At 35.4% G+C, this 17,207-nt stretch overlaps 1 protein-coding gene across 10 annotated transcripts in view; it reads left to right on the top strand.

Annotated features, from left to right (window-relative positions):
* The window catches only part of col11a1a (collagen, type XI, alpha 1a), a 129,314-nt gene that overhangs the window by 78,688 nt on the left and 33,419 nt on the right, over nucleotides 1-17,207 (top strand). For all 10 annotated transcript variants that reach the window (XM_073940491.1, XM_073940488.1, XM_073940489.1 and 7 more), the window contains 7 exons: nucleotides 4,623-4,676; nucleotides 7,394-7,501; nucleotides 7,647-7,754; nucleotides 8,643-8,696; nucleotides 10,781-10,834; nucleotides 10,922-11,029; nucleotides 17,128-17,181. In XM_073940491.1, coding sequence (XP_073796592.1) covers nucleotides 4,623-4,676; nucleotides 7,394-7,501; nucleotides 7,647-7,754; nucleotides 8,643-8,696; nucleotides 10,781-10,834; nucleotides 10,922-11,029; nucleotides 17,128-17,181 — 540 coding nt within the window. The remainder of the gene's footprint in view (nucleotides 1-4,622; nucleotides 4,677-7,393; nucleotides 7,502-7,646; nucleotides 7,755-8,642; nucleotides 8,697-10,780; nucleotides 10,835-10,921; nucleotides 11,030-17,127; nucleotides 17,182-17,207) is intronic.

The raw sequence follows: 17,207 nt of genomic DNA, 5'->3' as shown, positions 1-17,207 counted from the left end.
ACTTCAATGCGCCTCGCAAAGACTTTAATAGGCTGTATAACCTCTAAAAAAGTTAACTTTGCATTGTATACATTATGCTAATTTGCCTGCATCTCACGTCTTTCCCTTTACCGCCTTTTGAAGCAGACTGGCTGTTGTCTTTTATATGTATTATCAGGCCAGAAAATGATTTAATTGGAAATGTTGGCAATTAGATTTTTTGGAGACGGGGTTGTTTGTTCATTGTTGATGTCTGATCTCAAGGTCAGTGGCAGTGGCTGGCTCTCCATGCGATGCCTGATTGTTTTCTACTGGGGCTATTTTTTTCCTCTCTCTTAGGACAGCAACAGTCATTACTGAGACCACCGTGTGTGTCTGCCCTTTAGAGAGGCAATCTCAAGCCCTCACACACATAAGCACACAAAACACGATGGCACCTCCATGAACCCTGACACACACACTCACACACAGATGCACTTACAAAGACATTAAGGAAATATACACATCAACAGGGTGTTTTATATATCAGTATGTAACTTATGGACCTAGAAGATATTTCCACATACTCACACACACACACACATAAGCTCTTGTCAGCGCTTTGATTTTCACTGCGTCCCAGATGACAACTGTCCTGTGAGACAAAAAAGGCCAGTAAATATCAGTCGTGTGGAGGCAGAACCAGCAGGCGGTCGAGTTCTGTGGATTTCACTCTCAAACAGGAGATTAATGAAACCCACAGTCAAAAAAGACCAAACCCGCTGTCAGTTTGGGCTGCTGTTTGTCCGAGAACAAAAATATGTTTACAAGTGCTAGAGATCAACAGCCTGCCATGACGTTGGTTATGTGTATTAGATTTATCAGGCCCGTAGGCAGCCTGGTGATAGGGGTGGTTCTTTTTTTCTCAAAAAGTGGACATTTTTGCAGTTATTCGCCTCATTTTCTCTTCAATTATGAGTTTCAAATACTGCATTTTAGTGACATTTCAAGCACTATTTTTTGCTAGATTAGCTTGTCAGTGGTTTTGATGTACCAAAAGCATTTCGTAAAGATTTAGAATAAAAAAATATGAAAATGATAGCCTATTTATTTTTTTAAATACAAATTTATCATATTATATATCATTACGAAAAAAATGGGGATCTGTTAAAGTTTTAAATTAAAAACTGTAGCCTATTGTAATTTATTAGGCAAATAACAAACTGGGGTGCGTTTCCGAAAACCATCGTTAGCCAACTAAGGTCGTAAGTTCTGTTGTTACAAACATAGTTTGTTGATTTGGCGTTTCCCAAATCCATCGTTCCAACGAACATTTGCAAATTGCGTCTCAAACTTGAATGCTTGCAACTACACCTCTGCAGCTGTAGTTAGAAACATAGCTCCTGGCTGTGTTCTTTTCCCAGTCATCCCCCCTATACCCTAATCATTTTAAACATTCCACCATTTAAACTTGGAATAATTTTTTTGACCCCTTCAGACCCTCCGTCCATTACAATGGACATCACATGACATCCCATTTTTCTGAAGTTTGGAACATAGTTCAGGTCTGAAGGGGTTAAAAAGCATTAAAGTCATCTCCCTTAGGTGTAATTTGCTTTCAAAGTATTTTTACAGTTCAGTTTTAGCAATCTTCATGTTTACAAATGCATTCCCTCTGCAGTGCACTTTGAAAACGTTGATGTCATTTTAAACACAGCCGTGGCTCATGACGAAAGCTACAGTATAGGTGACCTATTATTTAAAAGCTGAATTTATGTTACGTCTCCAAAGCTTGTGAAAAAAATAATAAATAAATAAAAAAAAAAAAAACAGCATAACATAGCAGTATTAAGTTTCTGTACCGTATGACATGGGCCTGTTGGTTAGAACATTTCTGCAGTGGTTTGCATGTGTTAAATTGTATAAGTAGACTTTTCAAAAAATAAAAACATACCTTTAAAAATATAAACAATATCCTACTTAATAATAATAATAATAATAATAATTTCCTAATAAATAATAAATATTAAATTTCATTTCTTAATAAATAATATTAATTTTTTTATTCATATGATTTATATATGATATTAGAATACGTGTTATCTTTTGTAAGTGATTTTACGTTTTAGAATAGAAAATGTAATGTTCTCAATGATTTCTGTAAAGGAAACAAATGCTCTATATGTGCCGTTTACATATTTCAATTAATACAAAAAACGAGTGCATGTTTTTACCAAAACTAATATTGGTATTCTTTTTTTAAATGCATGTGCGTGTACAACAATAGAATTTGCACAAAAACATTATGGGGTTCTTCGCTGAAGAAGTTGTTACCAGCCTGTTTAGAGCATCATTATGGCTGTTTTACGTCATAACTAACGTGGTTCAAACGAAGGATCTGCGACAGAGAAACTATGGGTTAGCAAACGCTCATCACTACACCATTCTTTTCCCAAAGGCATCGTACTATGATAGTTCAACCGCGAGTTATGTCGGTGTTTGGGAAACTCACCCCTGGCCAGCACATTCAACTGCCCCCAGTCAGAATTTGGGATGTGGAATTTGAAAAGTCACACCGAAGCAGCAGCTGACACAGGATTCCACTTGGTCTTAAAGCCTTATTCGATAGGTTATTTTCATAGGTATTTTTTACTATTTATTTTGGCATAGCAATCAAAATAGGACAAATGAGCTCATGTATGGGACAAATTCCTGACCTTTGTCAGTGAAGGGTGGGACTTTCAAACATCCAAACTCATATTGACATATATGCATATATATGTTTTTTTTTTGTTTGTTTTTTTGTAAGAAAAAATAATACTTTTTGTAAATGTTAATGTTAGAGGAACATGAAAAAAGTACATTCCTTTTAAAAAAAAAATTCTTGGTTTTGTGAAATCAATAGCCACTTTCAAAGTAAATTGCTGTAACATACTGGATTGATACAGTACACAAACAATAATATTTAGCTTTTCTACTGGCATAGTGGTAATGTTTCACAAAAGTTTTTAAATACTGATGCATTATGATATTATTAAACCTCTTGGTTTTTAAACCTTGGTTTTATTTTATTATTAAACCTCTTGGTTATAAAACAAATGGAAACAAGTTTTACAGGCATTGTTTATGGTATCATTTGCCCTTTTTTGAAGAAATTCTTTCAAACTAAGAGTTTGTAGCAATATAAAGTAAGTGCAGGGTGTCCACTGGGTCTTAAAAAGGCCTTAAAAAGTCTTAAAATCACTGAAATATTGTGTAGTAGGTCTTAACTTCCCCTTGTCCAAGTTAAGCTACCCAATCAGGCCAACATCCAATCACTTATAAACCATCTCAAAACTTTTTCTTAAAATTTTTATTATGTTTGTTATTGCAAAGTGATACAATTCACAACTGCTAATATACTTTTTTTTTTACAGCAAATTCTCCAAAAATTTCTAAATCAGAGAAAACTAAAGCAATACATAACTTTACATGATCTTCCATTGATACAAAAACTATATACAGAAGTAACTGGGCCATTAGAAAAAAATTGTTAGTGTTAAGCTAAGTCTAAAATTTCGTTCATAATGGTCTTAAAAGAGTCTTAAAAAGTCTTCAATTTGATTTGAAGAAACATGCAGAAACCCTGAGGTATTAAAATTTTTGATTAGTCATTCCTTTTAATAAAAAATTGAAATCTGAAAGTTTTATGAGAGATCAACATACCTTTGGATATTTTAATGAAATCACTGACGATCTGAGAAATTCATTAGAGCTGAGTTCTCTCAGGACTTTGATCATCTACATTATTCCAGCTAATATTTAAGTTAAGAATATTTATGAACCTGAAAGGGAATAATTATGATCCTGTACTGAAAGTAATAATTCACACAATAATCTTCATGTTGCTCAAAACTCTTAGTTTCATTTAATGTACGTAGAGCAGTGTTTCTCAACCATGTTCCTTGAGGACCACCAGCACTGCATGTTTTGGATGTCTCCTTTGTCTGTCACACCCATTACAGGTCTTTCAGTCTCTGCTAATGAGCTGATGATTTGAAAAAGGTGTGTTTGGTTAAAGAGACATGGAAAGTGCGCAAAGCCGGTGGTCCTCCAGGAATGTGGTTGAGAAACACTGGCGTAGAGAACTGGAAACAGACATAAAAGTGTTTATGCTGATTCTTTCTAAGCAAATGAACACAGTGACAGATGCAAAAAGGTCAAAACCTGATATTTGTTTATGAAAATAGGTTCATAAAGTCATATATTAGGCTTAAATCATGTATTCATTATGTTCTAAATCTCTTTCACACTTAAACAGATTAAAACTTTGGATAAAACATGCAAAACTAATGCAAATAATGACAAACTTCACAGTTTTTATATATTTGCACGACACATACAATAATCTAAGTTTAAAAAAGCTTTCATTGTGGGTTCTTATAAGCTTTCAATGTGAAATCTCCATTACTGTGCTGTCTTATTGTGTTAGATGTGTTATAAGAGCTACAGGTAGATGTGTTTTCTAAGGCATGGTGCACTAAAACCACCAGTGTATGTTTATATCAGGCTTTGAGCATCAATAGATGGCATGGTGAATAATGCTCAGGAGAAAATGACACTTTGATATGAACCTGCTTGTTGTGCTTATGTACTCACCCATGTTTTGTTTTCTCCGTCTGCAGGGTCCACCTGGTTTGAAAGGCGCCGAGGGCCCTCAGGGCCCTCCTGGCCCTGTTGTAAGTACTCTGTTTCCATGGTTTCCCATCACTCAACGTGAATAGCTTGCTCTCCCAAAAGCGCCATTCAATATTTAGGAGTCTGAGAGGGGTGAGGGAGTGGTCATGAAGATCTGAGGCTCGAAAACACCATTAAGGATTTAAAAGGTGTTCTTCGCTAACCAACATGCCCACAAACAAAGAACAGCGCGCCACTGATTCCTACCGCGCTAAATGACAGATACCGAGTCGGACACCGCTGGATCGATGGCTCCCGCTGTGCCTCTTTAAAGAACGTGCAGTGGCTTTAGTTAACACTAGAGGGTGTGATGATGACCACCAGAGTGATTTGAGATAAATTCACAGTGCCAGTTCGTAATTACTTCCTCTTGACATTTTATACCATAGCCGTTTCATTAGATTTCATGTGACGGGGCATGATGTGGAATGTTCTCAAGAGCCTTGCGAATTAAAACCACATTCTTTTCTTCGCCGATTCATTTCTCTTAAGCAAAAAAAAACAGATAAGTATTGTCACCCTATAATTGCTCTTTTTCAGGCCTTGACAGCGCGCTGTGAGATTAGAATGGATGGATGAAAAGTCACTGAGGAGTTTTAAATTTGTCTGTGTCAGTCTGATAAAGGATACATTTGCATTTGTATGAAGATGCAGGGGTCTACAAATTAAACCACATTAAGAGAAAGAGATAAGGAGTCTAAGGGCATGTTCGCCCACTAGTATGAGCAGATTTGGCACCCGGCAGAAAGTTTTTATGCTGCTTGAACAGCTCCCTTCAGAGTGGTCTCTGTGTTCTTGAGTCTGTCCGCAGCCCTCTGTAGCTCGCTGCATTTGCTAGGCACAATGCACTGAACAAGACCACACACACACACATCTTCATGGTTATTTAGGCTATTTCAGAGGGATAAATCCACGTTTGTAGAAAACCCTCTGTGCAGTGTGCAGGGCTTTCTAAAGCAAATATTGGGTGCACTGTGATGCATAAATTGTCCCACGTGGTTTATACAGGGACATAAAATTATATTGCAAATTTAGCAGCTTGTTGAGCAGAGATGTGGGATTAAATGAGTTCTAAATCTTTAAAAAACTACCAGAGCACCTTAGTAACTACATAGGAATACACTTACATCAGCTTAACATCTTAAAACTGCCAGAATAATTAAGCGAGAGCATAAAATAACTAGAACACTTTAGCAACAGCAAAGTAAAATAAAAGTAAATGAACATCAGCATAGCAACTTTTAAAACAGTCCAAACACCTTAGCAACTGGATATCAACACACTTACATAACAGCATACAGTAAAAACAAACAGAACATCTTAGCAACTGTTGTTTTGGACTACCAAATACGTCTTTTGTGGTCCTTCATGTGAGTGGGCAGGGCTAAATATCTATTTTGCCATGATATTTGAACATTCTAATTGATGGATTCTCCCGGATTTTGGGTAATGTAGTTTTTCTACACAGATTCTGCTATTATATTTTTCAAAGGGGACCTATTATGCCATTTTTACAAGATGTATATCAAGTCTCTGATGTTCCTAGAGTGTGTATGTGAAGTTTTAACTCAAAATATCACGCAAATAATGTTTTATAACTCTTTGAAACTGCCCCTTTTAACCTTTGATCCTAATTGTGTCATTTTGTGACTGTCGCTTTAATTTCAAATGAGATTTAAAATAGGGCGGAGCTATGAATACCTATGTGTCAGCATAATGGCAGATTCAAAAACTAGACTAGCATCCTATATCAATGAGGGAGAGATTGTGGGCGGGCCTTTCCCCAATTGATAACACGTACAAAGGGAGAATGTCAATCAAAGTGTTTCTGTAGTGTTTTTATGAAAAAAAAATTATAAATTTGTACAATTAGAAGCCGGTTATATTTACAGACGTTTACCACACCACTGTTTTAAACATTTTATAAAAGTAAAATAAGTTTAACTAATTCAAACAGGTGGATTCGACAAAAACATATAAAATTGATTAACAAATATTACTATTAAATATTTTTAAAGGGGACCTATTATGTCCCTTTTTACAAGATGTAAAATAAGTCTCTGATGTCCCTAGAGTGTGTATGTAAAGTTTCAACTCAAAATATCACACAAATAATGTTTTATAACTCTTTGAAACTGACGCTTTTAACCTTTGATCCTAATTGTGTCATTTCGTGATTGTCGCTTTAATTTCAAATGAGATTTAAAATAGGGCGGAGCTATGAATACCTATGTGTCAGCATAATGGCAGATTCAAAAACTAGACTTCCTATATCAATGAGGGAGAGATTGTGGGCGGGCCTTTCTCCATTTGATGACACGTACAAAGGAACAATGTCAACTAAATTGACAATAAAGTTGACTTGACTTGACTTGACTAAAGTGTTCCTGTAGTGTCTTTATAAAAAAAAAATAATAAAAAATTTTGTACATTTAGAAGCTGGTTGTATTCACAGACTTTTGCCACACCACTGTTTAAACACCTTATAAAAGTGATTTTTGCATAATAGGTCCCTTTAAAAAAAAAAAGTTGAACTAATTCAAACAGGTAGATTCGACAAACGCATAAAAAAACGGATAAACAACTACATACTACATCTTTAAAGGTTAATCAATTATTGACAAATGTCCCTGTAGGGGAACATGAATAGAGTTTTTAATTTTGTACCTGACTGTTGAGCACAGTCATTCAATTGTTTTGTCTGTGATGTTGATAATAGGGTTCCCCTGGTGAGAGAGGAGCAGCAGGATCTGCTGGTCCCATTGGCCTGCCTGGACGTACTGGACCTCAGGGACCCCCAGGACCTGCTGGAGAGAAGGGTGCACCGGTAATTACAAAAATTAGATATAAAGATAAAATATTTCTTACTAATGGTTTGTGGTTGCTCACAGCACAGCAACCAGATAACCTTTGTACCATCATACAGTTATATTAAGATTTAACATCTGAAAAATAATGTTGTCCTTTATCAGGGAGAGAGAGGTCCTCTGGGTCCAGCCGGTAGGGATGGAGTTCAAGGTCCAGTTGGTCTGCCAGGTCCAGCAGGACCTCAGGGTCCACCTGGAGAAGATGGTGACAAGGTTAAATTCAGTTTTGATACACATTAACACATTTAGACAGGAGAACAGTTGATACAGTACATTAATGCAATGCTTTGCCTGAACTGTCCTTACCCACAGCCAACTCACAGTTGGTACTGCAGAACTGTAATGGATTTCACTTCATCTTAACTCGAATTATACAGATTAATGGAAGAATGTTTGGTTTCAACACTTCTGAAGCTATTAACAATTTTTAACAGTGAAAAATTATAATTTTCAGAGATTTTCAAATAGTTTTATGTATTTATCTAATCAAATTTATTTCATTTTGTGCCTTGCACAAGAAAAAACAAATATTTGTCAATAGTGTATAAACATTTTCATGAAAAAACAACCTTTTTTTGTTTTAAAAATTTTTATTGAAAAAAACGCACAACAAAATTCTCTCCTGTCACCCTAGCATTTCTCATATCTCTTCCCAGAATTCCTCCCTGTCTCTCATTTTTTGGAGAGTAATCATTCTTCATCATCACAAACGCACTGCACGACCATCTGAAACACACGCCTATCTCTCAGTCGCTCTCCCCTGCCGCCAATCCATCATCATCAGCAGAGGCGGCATATAATCAAATTAGCGCAGGGTACCATAAACGTTGTCTCTCCATCAGTATCTTCTAACAAGCTTCATGGCTTTACGTGCCAAGAATAACTTTTAGCATGTCCGATAGTTCAGACACAACATTCATTCTTTTATTTACAGTGAATCTCCATGCAGGTCAACAGCAATGTCATACCATGTACTGCACAGTTTATAGGTGGCTCTTTTATTTTTGAATCACTTGCATTGTAGTAAAAAGAATGCACATATCAGAAAATTTTAACCATGATTAAAATTAAATTACTTATTATTTATTCACTTTTTTCCAGGGAGAAGTGGGTGAACCAGGCCAGAAGGGAAGCAAAGCTGACAAAGGAGAACAGGTAAGCAAATTCAGTTGTAAAAGCTTTCATTTATACACGCAGTAGGATTTGCATACAGAAATGAATGTATGTAAAATAGCATTTCCAAAGATGCTTCAATACATCTGTATTTTTTCCACTTCTATAGACAATAACTAAATCCATCTGCCCAAAACCCAGCCAATTAAATTATATTCATTCATCCATCTACCCAGCCATACGTTTATCCACCAAAAACCATTCATTCATGCATGAATCCATCCACCCACCACTTACTCGTCCCTTCAACTATCTACCTACCAAAACCACACCCATCCACCCAAATTTATCTACCATACCTGTCAATCCTTCCGTTTTTCCTGAGTCTCCCATATTTTACAATTCTATCTTCCTATCATCCCATAAAGGTATTATTTTTAATCTTTCTATGAAGGGTGGCAATAAACATCTAAGAGCCGATCTTCCCTTTAGATGCTGTTTCACAAACAGATTCTGTACACGTGATTTGAAGCAGAGCAAAAGTGGACACTCTAGGTTTTGGGTACATGTTTGAACAGACATATTAACATAATAATAATATCTAGACTTGTCGATCTAGGTAAGTTTCGTTTTAAACACAACAAATTTTGTCTTAAATGAGCATAAAAAGTTAGGAAAGCAATCGAATGATTTCATGAATTGGGTAAGCTAAAATTGTCCGTAGTGTACGTGTGTGAATGAGAGTGTATGGGTGTTTCAAAGTGATGGGTTGCAGCTGGAAGGGCATCCGCTGCATAAAACATATGCTGGATAAGTTGGCGGTTCATTCTGCTGTGGCGACCCCAGATTAATAAAGGCGAAAAGAAAATGAATAAATGAATTCCGAACATGCATTCTTTCATCTATATTCATAATACAAGTAAAGTCAATGGTTTTGGTAACCAAAATGCTTTATTGATTTATTTATTTTCTTTTTATCATGACCATTTTGGCTGTCAAAATGCATTTTTGTATTGAACTTTTGAATATTTTACCCTCATTTCTTTCAGAAATCGATTTTAGACTAGGCACCATTGGACATACCTGGCAACGATGTAAAAATAAGGGATACCACTCCAAAAAAAAAAAAAGAATATGTTCATCTGGAGGTGTTTTATTTAAATACACAGTTGAAACGACCAGTATTATGTTTTTTTTAGTATTAATAACAAAGATAAAGGATAGAATAAATAGCATACATTACAAAAAGCAGCAAATAGATTAAAGTTTAACCTATTAAAATGAATAGCTATTATAAAGAAATTGAATCAAGTTATCAAATCTCATGAACCTTTTCTTCAATGTATAATTTAAACATTCTAATTAAAGAGCAGCGAATGAATCTCTCATTTAGATTTTTTTGTTTGATTACATTAAATAATAAAGTTGTCACTTTAACAATGCACAGATCTATAATGAAAGCATTCGATTGCTTTCCTAACTATTTATGCTCATTTAAGACTAAATTTGTTGCGTTGCTATATTTGTTACATGAACTGACTTGTTTTGATGATTGCAGAGAGGAAGCATTGGCACCTGTAATGGAACGTAAGGGAATCCTGCCGTTTTTATATTTGTTTCAGAGTTTTCATGCCTAAATAAAATTAAAGCACAGAACAGATTCACATTTAGGAGCATGGGACATCCTCTGGTGGTTCGGAGGAGTAAGTTTTGTAAAGGGAGAATTGGCTCTTTGATGTTGATTGCCACCCTTCATAGAAAGATTAAAAATACAAAAGAAATAAGAAAAAATCACCATCGGAGCAAAAATGTCCCCAAATCAAAGGGTTAAGATACTTTAAGTAAGTTCATTTTTGGAAGTTATCATCAGAACTGATGCTGGAAAAGTAATCTCTGTCAATGAAAGTGTAAAAAAATGAGATTTTTGTCATATGTGGACCCCTTTATAACTTTTTCAAATTGACAGACAAAGGTTAATTGTCAATCACCGAAAAAGTAATTGGGTCTTGACTTCCCGAAGCAGCCCCTGCTATATAATCTCCAACTAAAAAGTCATTATTGAGGAAATATAATTCCTAATTCAGCTTTATTGTACTCATCTTCTCCTTGATTGTGTTGTCCACTAGGGTCCACCAGGTCCTCCTGGTCTTCAGGGACCCATTGGAGCTCCTGGACCTGCTGTAAGTCCAGAATCACCTCATCTATTATTTCCCTTCATTCAGAAAATAAAGAAATGCACTGAGGCTCTGAATAATGTTCCGTTTCAGGGAGCAGATGGCGAGCCCGGTCCTCGTGGACAGCAGGGTATGTTTGGACAGAAGGGAGATGAAGGATCCCGGGGCTTCCCTGGACCTCCTGGTCCCATCGGTCTGCAGGTTAGTCCCAGTCTACCAATCAAGGCTCAAATTTGAGCTAACATTTTTATTTCGTTTAGCCCCGAGTCACCAGTCCCATGGTAACCCAGTCAAATGCAACACAAACAGCATTAGCTGGTGGCCGTTGGCAGTAGATACATTGGCAGCTGTTTGGGATGTGAATTGATTTCCGTTTGATTCCGTCTCTGCTGGAATCGCCACGTGAATAAAGTACACACTCGCCACTGACATGCAAGAGCCTGGTCTGTTGCATGAGCAGTTCTGGGTTTGGTTTGCTGGCTGTGTAATTACTTATAATTAGCAGAATAATGAAAGAGAAAGTACAAAAGGGTAAACCAAGAGAATTGAGGGGGAAAACAAGAGTTTAAAAATTATTTTGGACTATGTCAAATCCAAATTGTTTGTACATGTTTTAGCATTCTGAAATAATATAAATGCATATTGGTCGAAAGAAAAAAAGCAGTTTTCAAACATTAGAATTTTAGAAGTCTAATACAGCAACAACAACAAAAAAATATAATTTTAAAGCAGAACAGTAAAGGCTTGACATGATTTGCAAAAGAAACCCACTGGAATGTAATTTGCCTGTTGTGACAGTTGTTTATATACTAAAAATCTCAATTTAGGGAACACAGTGCAGTACCAAAATACTAATAGACATTTAAAATATGTGTATAATTGTATATATACTTTTAGTGCCATTTTACTATAAATGACTAGGTTTTTACCTGCATTATGTGTTTAATAATTAAAAATAAAATACCAATTTATAACATTTTGTGACTAGAATGACTTATGTGTCCCTGTACTGGGTTGTGACTGGAAGGGCATCCACAGCGTAAAACATATGCCAGAATAGTTGACAGTACATTCTGCTGTCTGCTGACAACTAAGGGACTAAGCTGAAGGAATATAAATATATATATATATATATATATATATATATATATATATATATATATATATATATATATATATATATTAGAGGTGTGAACCTACACTGGTTTTATGGTTTGATTACGATTATCATGCCATCGATTCGGTTCAATTTAATATTTTGGTGCATCAAGGTGCATTGATGATGCTTTCTAGACACAGTTATATATTTATATTTATAATATTTGTAATACAATTTTGTCCTTTAATACAGTCAGATATATTATCTGTACCTTTTAAAACTCAAGTACATGCACAGAACAAAATGAGTATTTATAGCAAATAACCAAATCTAAATATCGCGCTCGCTTTCTGAGCCTTTTCTAGCGAGTTCTTTCTTACACCCATAGGACTGGTCACGCGCTTAACAGAAAGGGCTGCTATTGGCTCTAACGCTTTGGTGCTGTTCACCAATAAGTAAAACTGATAAACGGCAGCGGGGATCACAGCTGATCCATGATAGGCGTGGTTGAGAAAACTCACTCTGCAGACACGCGCTTGTGTCTGTATCTGGAAGTATCACTGCAACAGCCGAGAGGAGAGGAAAAGTCACACCAGCAGGTCAAAGGTCCACAGTCATACAGAGAGAGAGAAATGGAGTTTTCTTTCATTTTTTCAATCGCAGTGAAATAAGGGCTTCTGCTGTAAATGTCAGTGAAAGACACACGCAGTGAAATTTTGCAGTTTAAGTAGTTAAGTAGCATTGTAAATACTTGCGCTCACCTTCTATATATATATATATACACCCCTAAAAGACAAGAATGGGTGTTGTTCAGTAGTCTTAGACAATTTTTAGACACTTTTTGGACCCACTTTAATTGTTGACTACTGTATATGGACTGTAACTGTTACTCTTTCCATGTTTTAGTCTGTTATTGACACAACATGTATTGGACATATTAAAACACTCTAACTGCATTTAATAGTATTTATGTGTATATAAAAAAATTGACACTGAAATTGAATGACTCATAAAAATAATAATAATATATAATACAGCTGTCACTTTTGTCTTAAAAAAAATCTAATATATACTGTATGTATGCAATAAAATATACATTTACTTAAGACAGTAACATTATCAACCAAATTACCAGTACATACTTAAAATAAATGTTTTATTTTTTTTCAAAACTTTTTTTATTAATAGAAAATTTAAAACTATTTTTAAAGAGTTTTTTTTAACAATTTCATTAATTTTCTTTGACAAAATGCATCTGCTGACAAAGTAGCATTTTTTTAAATTATCATTGAAAGGGCACCTATTTTACCCCTTTTACAAGATGTAAGATAAGACTTTGTTGTTTGGTGTAAAGTTGCAGCTGTTTTTGTAGCCTGTGGCATTAAATCCAAATGAGCTGCTTCTCCCCACCCACCGCTCCAACATTCGTCTGCTTCTCCTGCATTACGTCAGATAAACAGCCATCAGTGTTAGAGACACAGATGAAGCTGAAATAGAGTCTATTCAAGCCTTTCTGAAATGATGAGTCACATACTTACAGTATGCGCATTTACTGATACCATGCGGCCGTGGTAATTATTGCGGTTAAGAATTACATAACAATTTTACCGACTTTATTACAAACTTGCACTGTTTAAAAACGTTTTAAACTTTAATTATTAAAAAAATTATTTTACTTTATGAAAATTAAATATTGAGGTGCAGCTGATCATAAAGACATGTAACATATGTTTTAATCCCAGTTTCACTGCAAAAAAATGTTCTGTGGACATGTGTATACATTTTATTATGGATACATGGCATCTTTTAATAAATTCAGTGGGCGGGGAAAACCACACTCAAACATCACTGGGATACGTCACTGGGATTTCCTATTTATAAGTCAGGAAATTTGTAAAAGGAGACTTATTGTGTTTCTATCACTCCAATATGACTGTGGACACATACCTATATCATGAAAATTATATTTAAAGTTAATTACTTACAATTCAAATAAAATATAAATAATCACAATTCTTACAGACTCACTTTTTTTTGATTGCTTGCCTAGTTGTGAACCTCAAAAATCAGTACCCATGTCATGTTTCAACGCTAAACACACTGTATTTGTAGACAATTCATATTAATCACTTATATATCTCTTTCCATTTGATCGCATTATGATCTGAAGCCTCAAGGTTCTGCCATTTCTCCTTCCATCAATTAGCTGATTCCTCTAAAGGCGAGTCATTGCGGTAATGGAGTAACATCGACTGCTCCTGTAGTCCTCTTACGCCACCAAACCTCTGAGCCATTTGATTCAATTGAGTTTTAATTGGGCGTAATGCACTTCCATTTGGAATTTATTAATTGCATTTAGTGACCCGGTCCAATAGACATTAGGCCAGTGCACACACACACACACACACACACACACACACACACACACACACCCTCTTTGGGCTCTAATGAGTGTTTATGTTAATGATCTCTGACTAAGGGCTTCTGCCGTGATGAGATCTCTTACCAGCAAGAGAATCAGCCAGCGTGAAAGTGTCGGCCTGCCAAGTACGCAGGTCACATGGGTATCGGGCGAGTAAATATCAGACCAAATTAGACTTCAGATGTCCTCACTTCTGACATGCTAAGGCTAACGAATGTACACCTTTGAATGAGCAGCCCCTGAAGTCGCTGCTTGGCAAAGCAATTAGGGAGTAAATGTCAAAGATCAAACACCAGGGTCACACCTAGTTTGTTTATCCACCAGTGCAGGTGTGTTTTATCCAAAGTAGAATTTTGGGGTTCTTTAAAATGCAAATAAACTACTCACTGATGAATGTTTCAGCTTTAATGCTGGGTAAAATATGTAATTGGCCATTATTTAAGCTGAAACTTGCTATGAATTTTTCAGGCAACCCTTGCGGAGATGAGCGTAAGGTAAAATTGCTCGTTGGTTCCCATTTAAGCCTGATCATGTCAACAAGCGTTGACACATGTGTTTATAGCAATTCAGTGTGAATAGGGTGTGAAACCTCACTTTGACCTCCTCAAGAGGTAGCTGACATAAGAGCAGACTGGTTTTGTTTTAGTAGATGATCATGTTGTCAAAGCAGCCAAATCAACAAACTAGGTTTGTTACAACACAACTTGTGACCATAGTATAGGCTAACCATCGTTTTCGGAAATGTCCCAAGCTTGTTTTTTGTTTGGAAGATGCTCATGTTATAAAAGCAGCTACAAAAAAAAACACCAAACCTCCACAATTTGAATTAAAATACAATCTTTAAATCTGAAGATATATTGCATTTTTGTACCACAATTGAATACACAAAATATTAATCTTAGAAAAGTCAGGCTGTGTGTATACTGCCAATCCGATTTCACCAAGTATGACACGTTCCTGGATTAACATCTATGTCAATCCTGGAACAACATTCTTATCAGCCAATCAGACTTAAGGGATACATTTACTGTGTATGTTAAGTTTAGGTTTATGGTCAGGGTTATGCACTTCTACATGTGTTATCCAACTATTATTTCCCTCTGATTTTGGAAATAATTAACAGTTGTGGTTGGGTTTAGAAAAAAGGGATTACGTTGTTAAACAAAAATGATGTTCCAGCATCAACATAGATGTTAATCGCATAGATGTTAGTCCCCAGGATCGCATATTACTTGGCAAAATCTTGACGTGCGTTTGTATACGGTTACCAGGTTTAACAATTGATTATGCACAGAGTAACAAAATAAGTGGAAAACATCTCAAAGGAATGTCTTGTGAGACAATTAGTCTTATTAAAACATGTTAATACAAGGTGAAAACTGGGCCCTGGACTGTGCTGTTGACTGCATTGTAGTGGACTGTTTTACTCCCACATTATTCCACATTTATGAAAGTCACTCTCTCATTATCCTTCAGCTTAGTTGCTGATTTAACCAATGAACCACCAATTACTCTGGCATGTCTTTTGCAGCAGATTATTTAAAAGTCATTCTTAACTGATTTTTTATCCATTTAAAAAAAAAAAAATATATATATATATATATATCAATATATATATATATATATATATATATATATATATATATATATATATATATATATATATATATATATATATATATATATATATATGTATTCATTTATTATTTATTTACAGTAATTAAGACATGAGATAGTAAAATATAATCAACAACAAAATGTACATGAAAACTGTAAATGAAAACGTAAATGAAAAAGCTTATTTACTGAATGTCTTAGTCCTATCACTTTAATATAACAAACATTGTACATCTCTATATTTAGGCTAAAATACTGCTTTATTTATTTATTTACTTATGCCTACTTATGTGTATGTAAGTTTGTACTTTGTACTAGTTGTCTTTTATTTCTTTAATTTTACTTTCTAAAATTAATCCTCATTGCACTTAAGTTTACAATGATAATAAAGCCTGTTAAAAAGTTTTTAATGATTATTAAAGGAATTATAATGCTTTGTTTCTTTGCTTCATCGTCATTTACAAGTAGCAGAGTAAGTATAGGCTATTTCTGTTCGTTCGCATCTTATCCCTTTGAGCCCCCTGGCTGCATAGTCGCAAACTGTGGTCATACCTAAAAAACACGTTCTTACTCCTTTAGAGCAGAGGCGTTAATGCTCGTTTTAAAGTGTCACCTACTGTAGCTATGGTCAAAAGGGGCGTATCTTCTACCAAATGTTCCAAAAAAAGCCTTGTTCCACTCTGGAGAAATATATTTGGATAGACAAGTTTCTATGCTAGTAAAATAGCTTTCATATTGAACTCAGTGTTAAAAGTCCTCTACGTTTTTTTACCCCTCACTTTTCTCTGGCTATATGAAAAGGTGACAAACAATATAGTGTTCGTGGGAAACATGAGCTACAAATCTGACAAAGTTTATTAGCTGCTCTCTTAGATTGCAAGATGACAGAGAGTGAAACTCAATAAACGCTCCGCACTCCGCCTCTGCCTCTTCCATTTGCCATATGGCCCCTTTGCCTTTCTCCGCCAATTCTGAAATGAAGCATTATTGCTGTCCTCCGGTAACTGCGTCTGAGCCAGATTATTTTTCTCTTTTCATCAGAGGGTCCATTTTGTGGTGCCTCACAGCAACAGTGTGTCTATGAACATTTTGTTGTTTTAGTCAGTATACTATAGTATATGAGTGTATGGCTATTTAAACATAATATCCATTTTTTAACAGGGTCTTCCAGGACCACCTGGCGAGAAAGGTGAAAATGGAGATGTTGGTCCTATGGTAAGTATTTGAACCATATATTTTTA

Source organism: Danio rerio, chromosome 24 (assembly GCF_049306965.1).
Source record: "Danio rerio strain Tuebingen ecotype United States chromosome 24, GRCz12tu, whole genome shotgun sequence".
In the NCBI taxonomy this organism is placed as follows: Eukaryota; Metazoa; Chordata; class Actinopteri; order Cypriniformes; family Danionidae; genus Danio; species Danio rerio.
The sequence above is the reverse complement of the archived record's forward strand: the minus strand, read 5'-3'. Positions and strand labels throughout refer to the sequence as shown.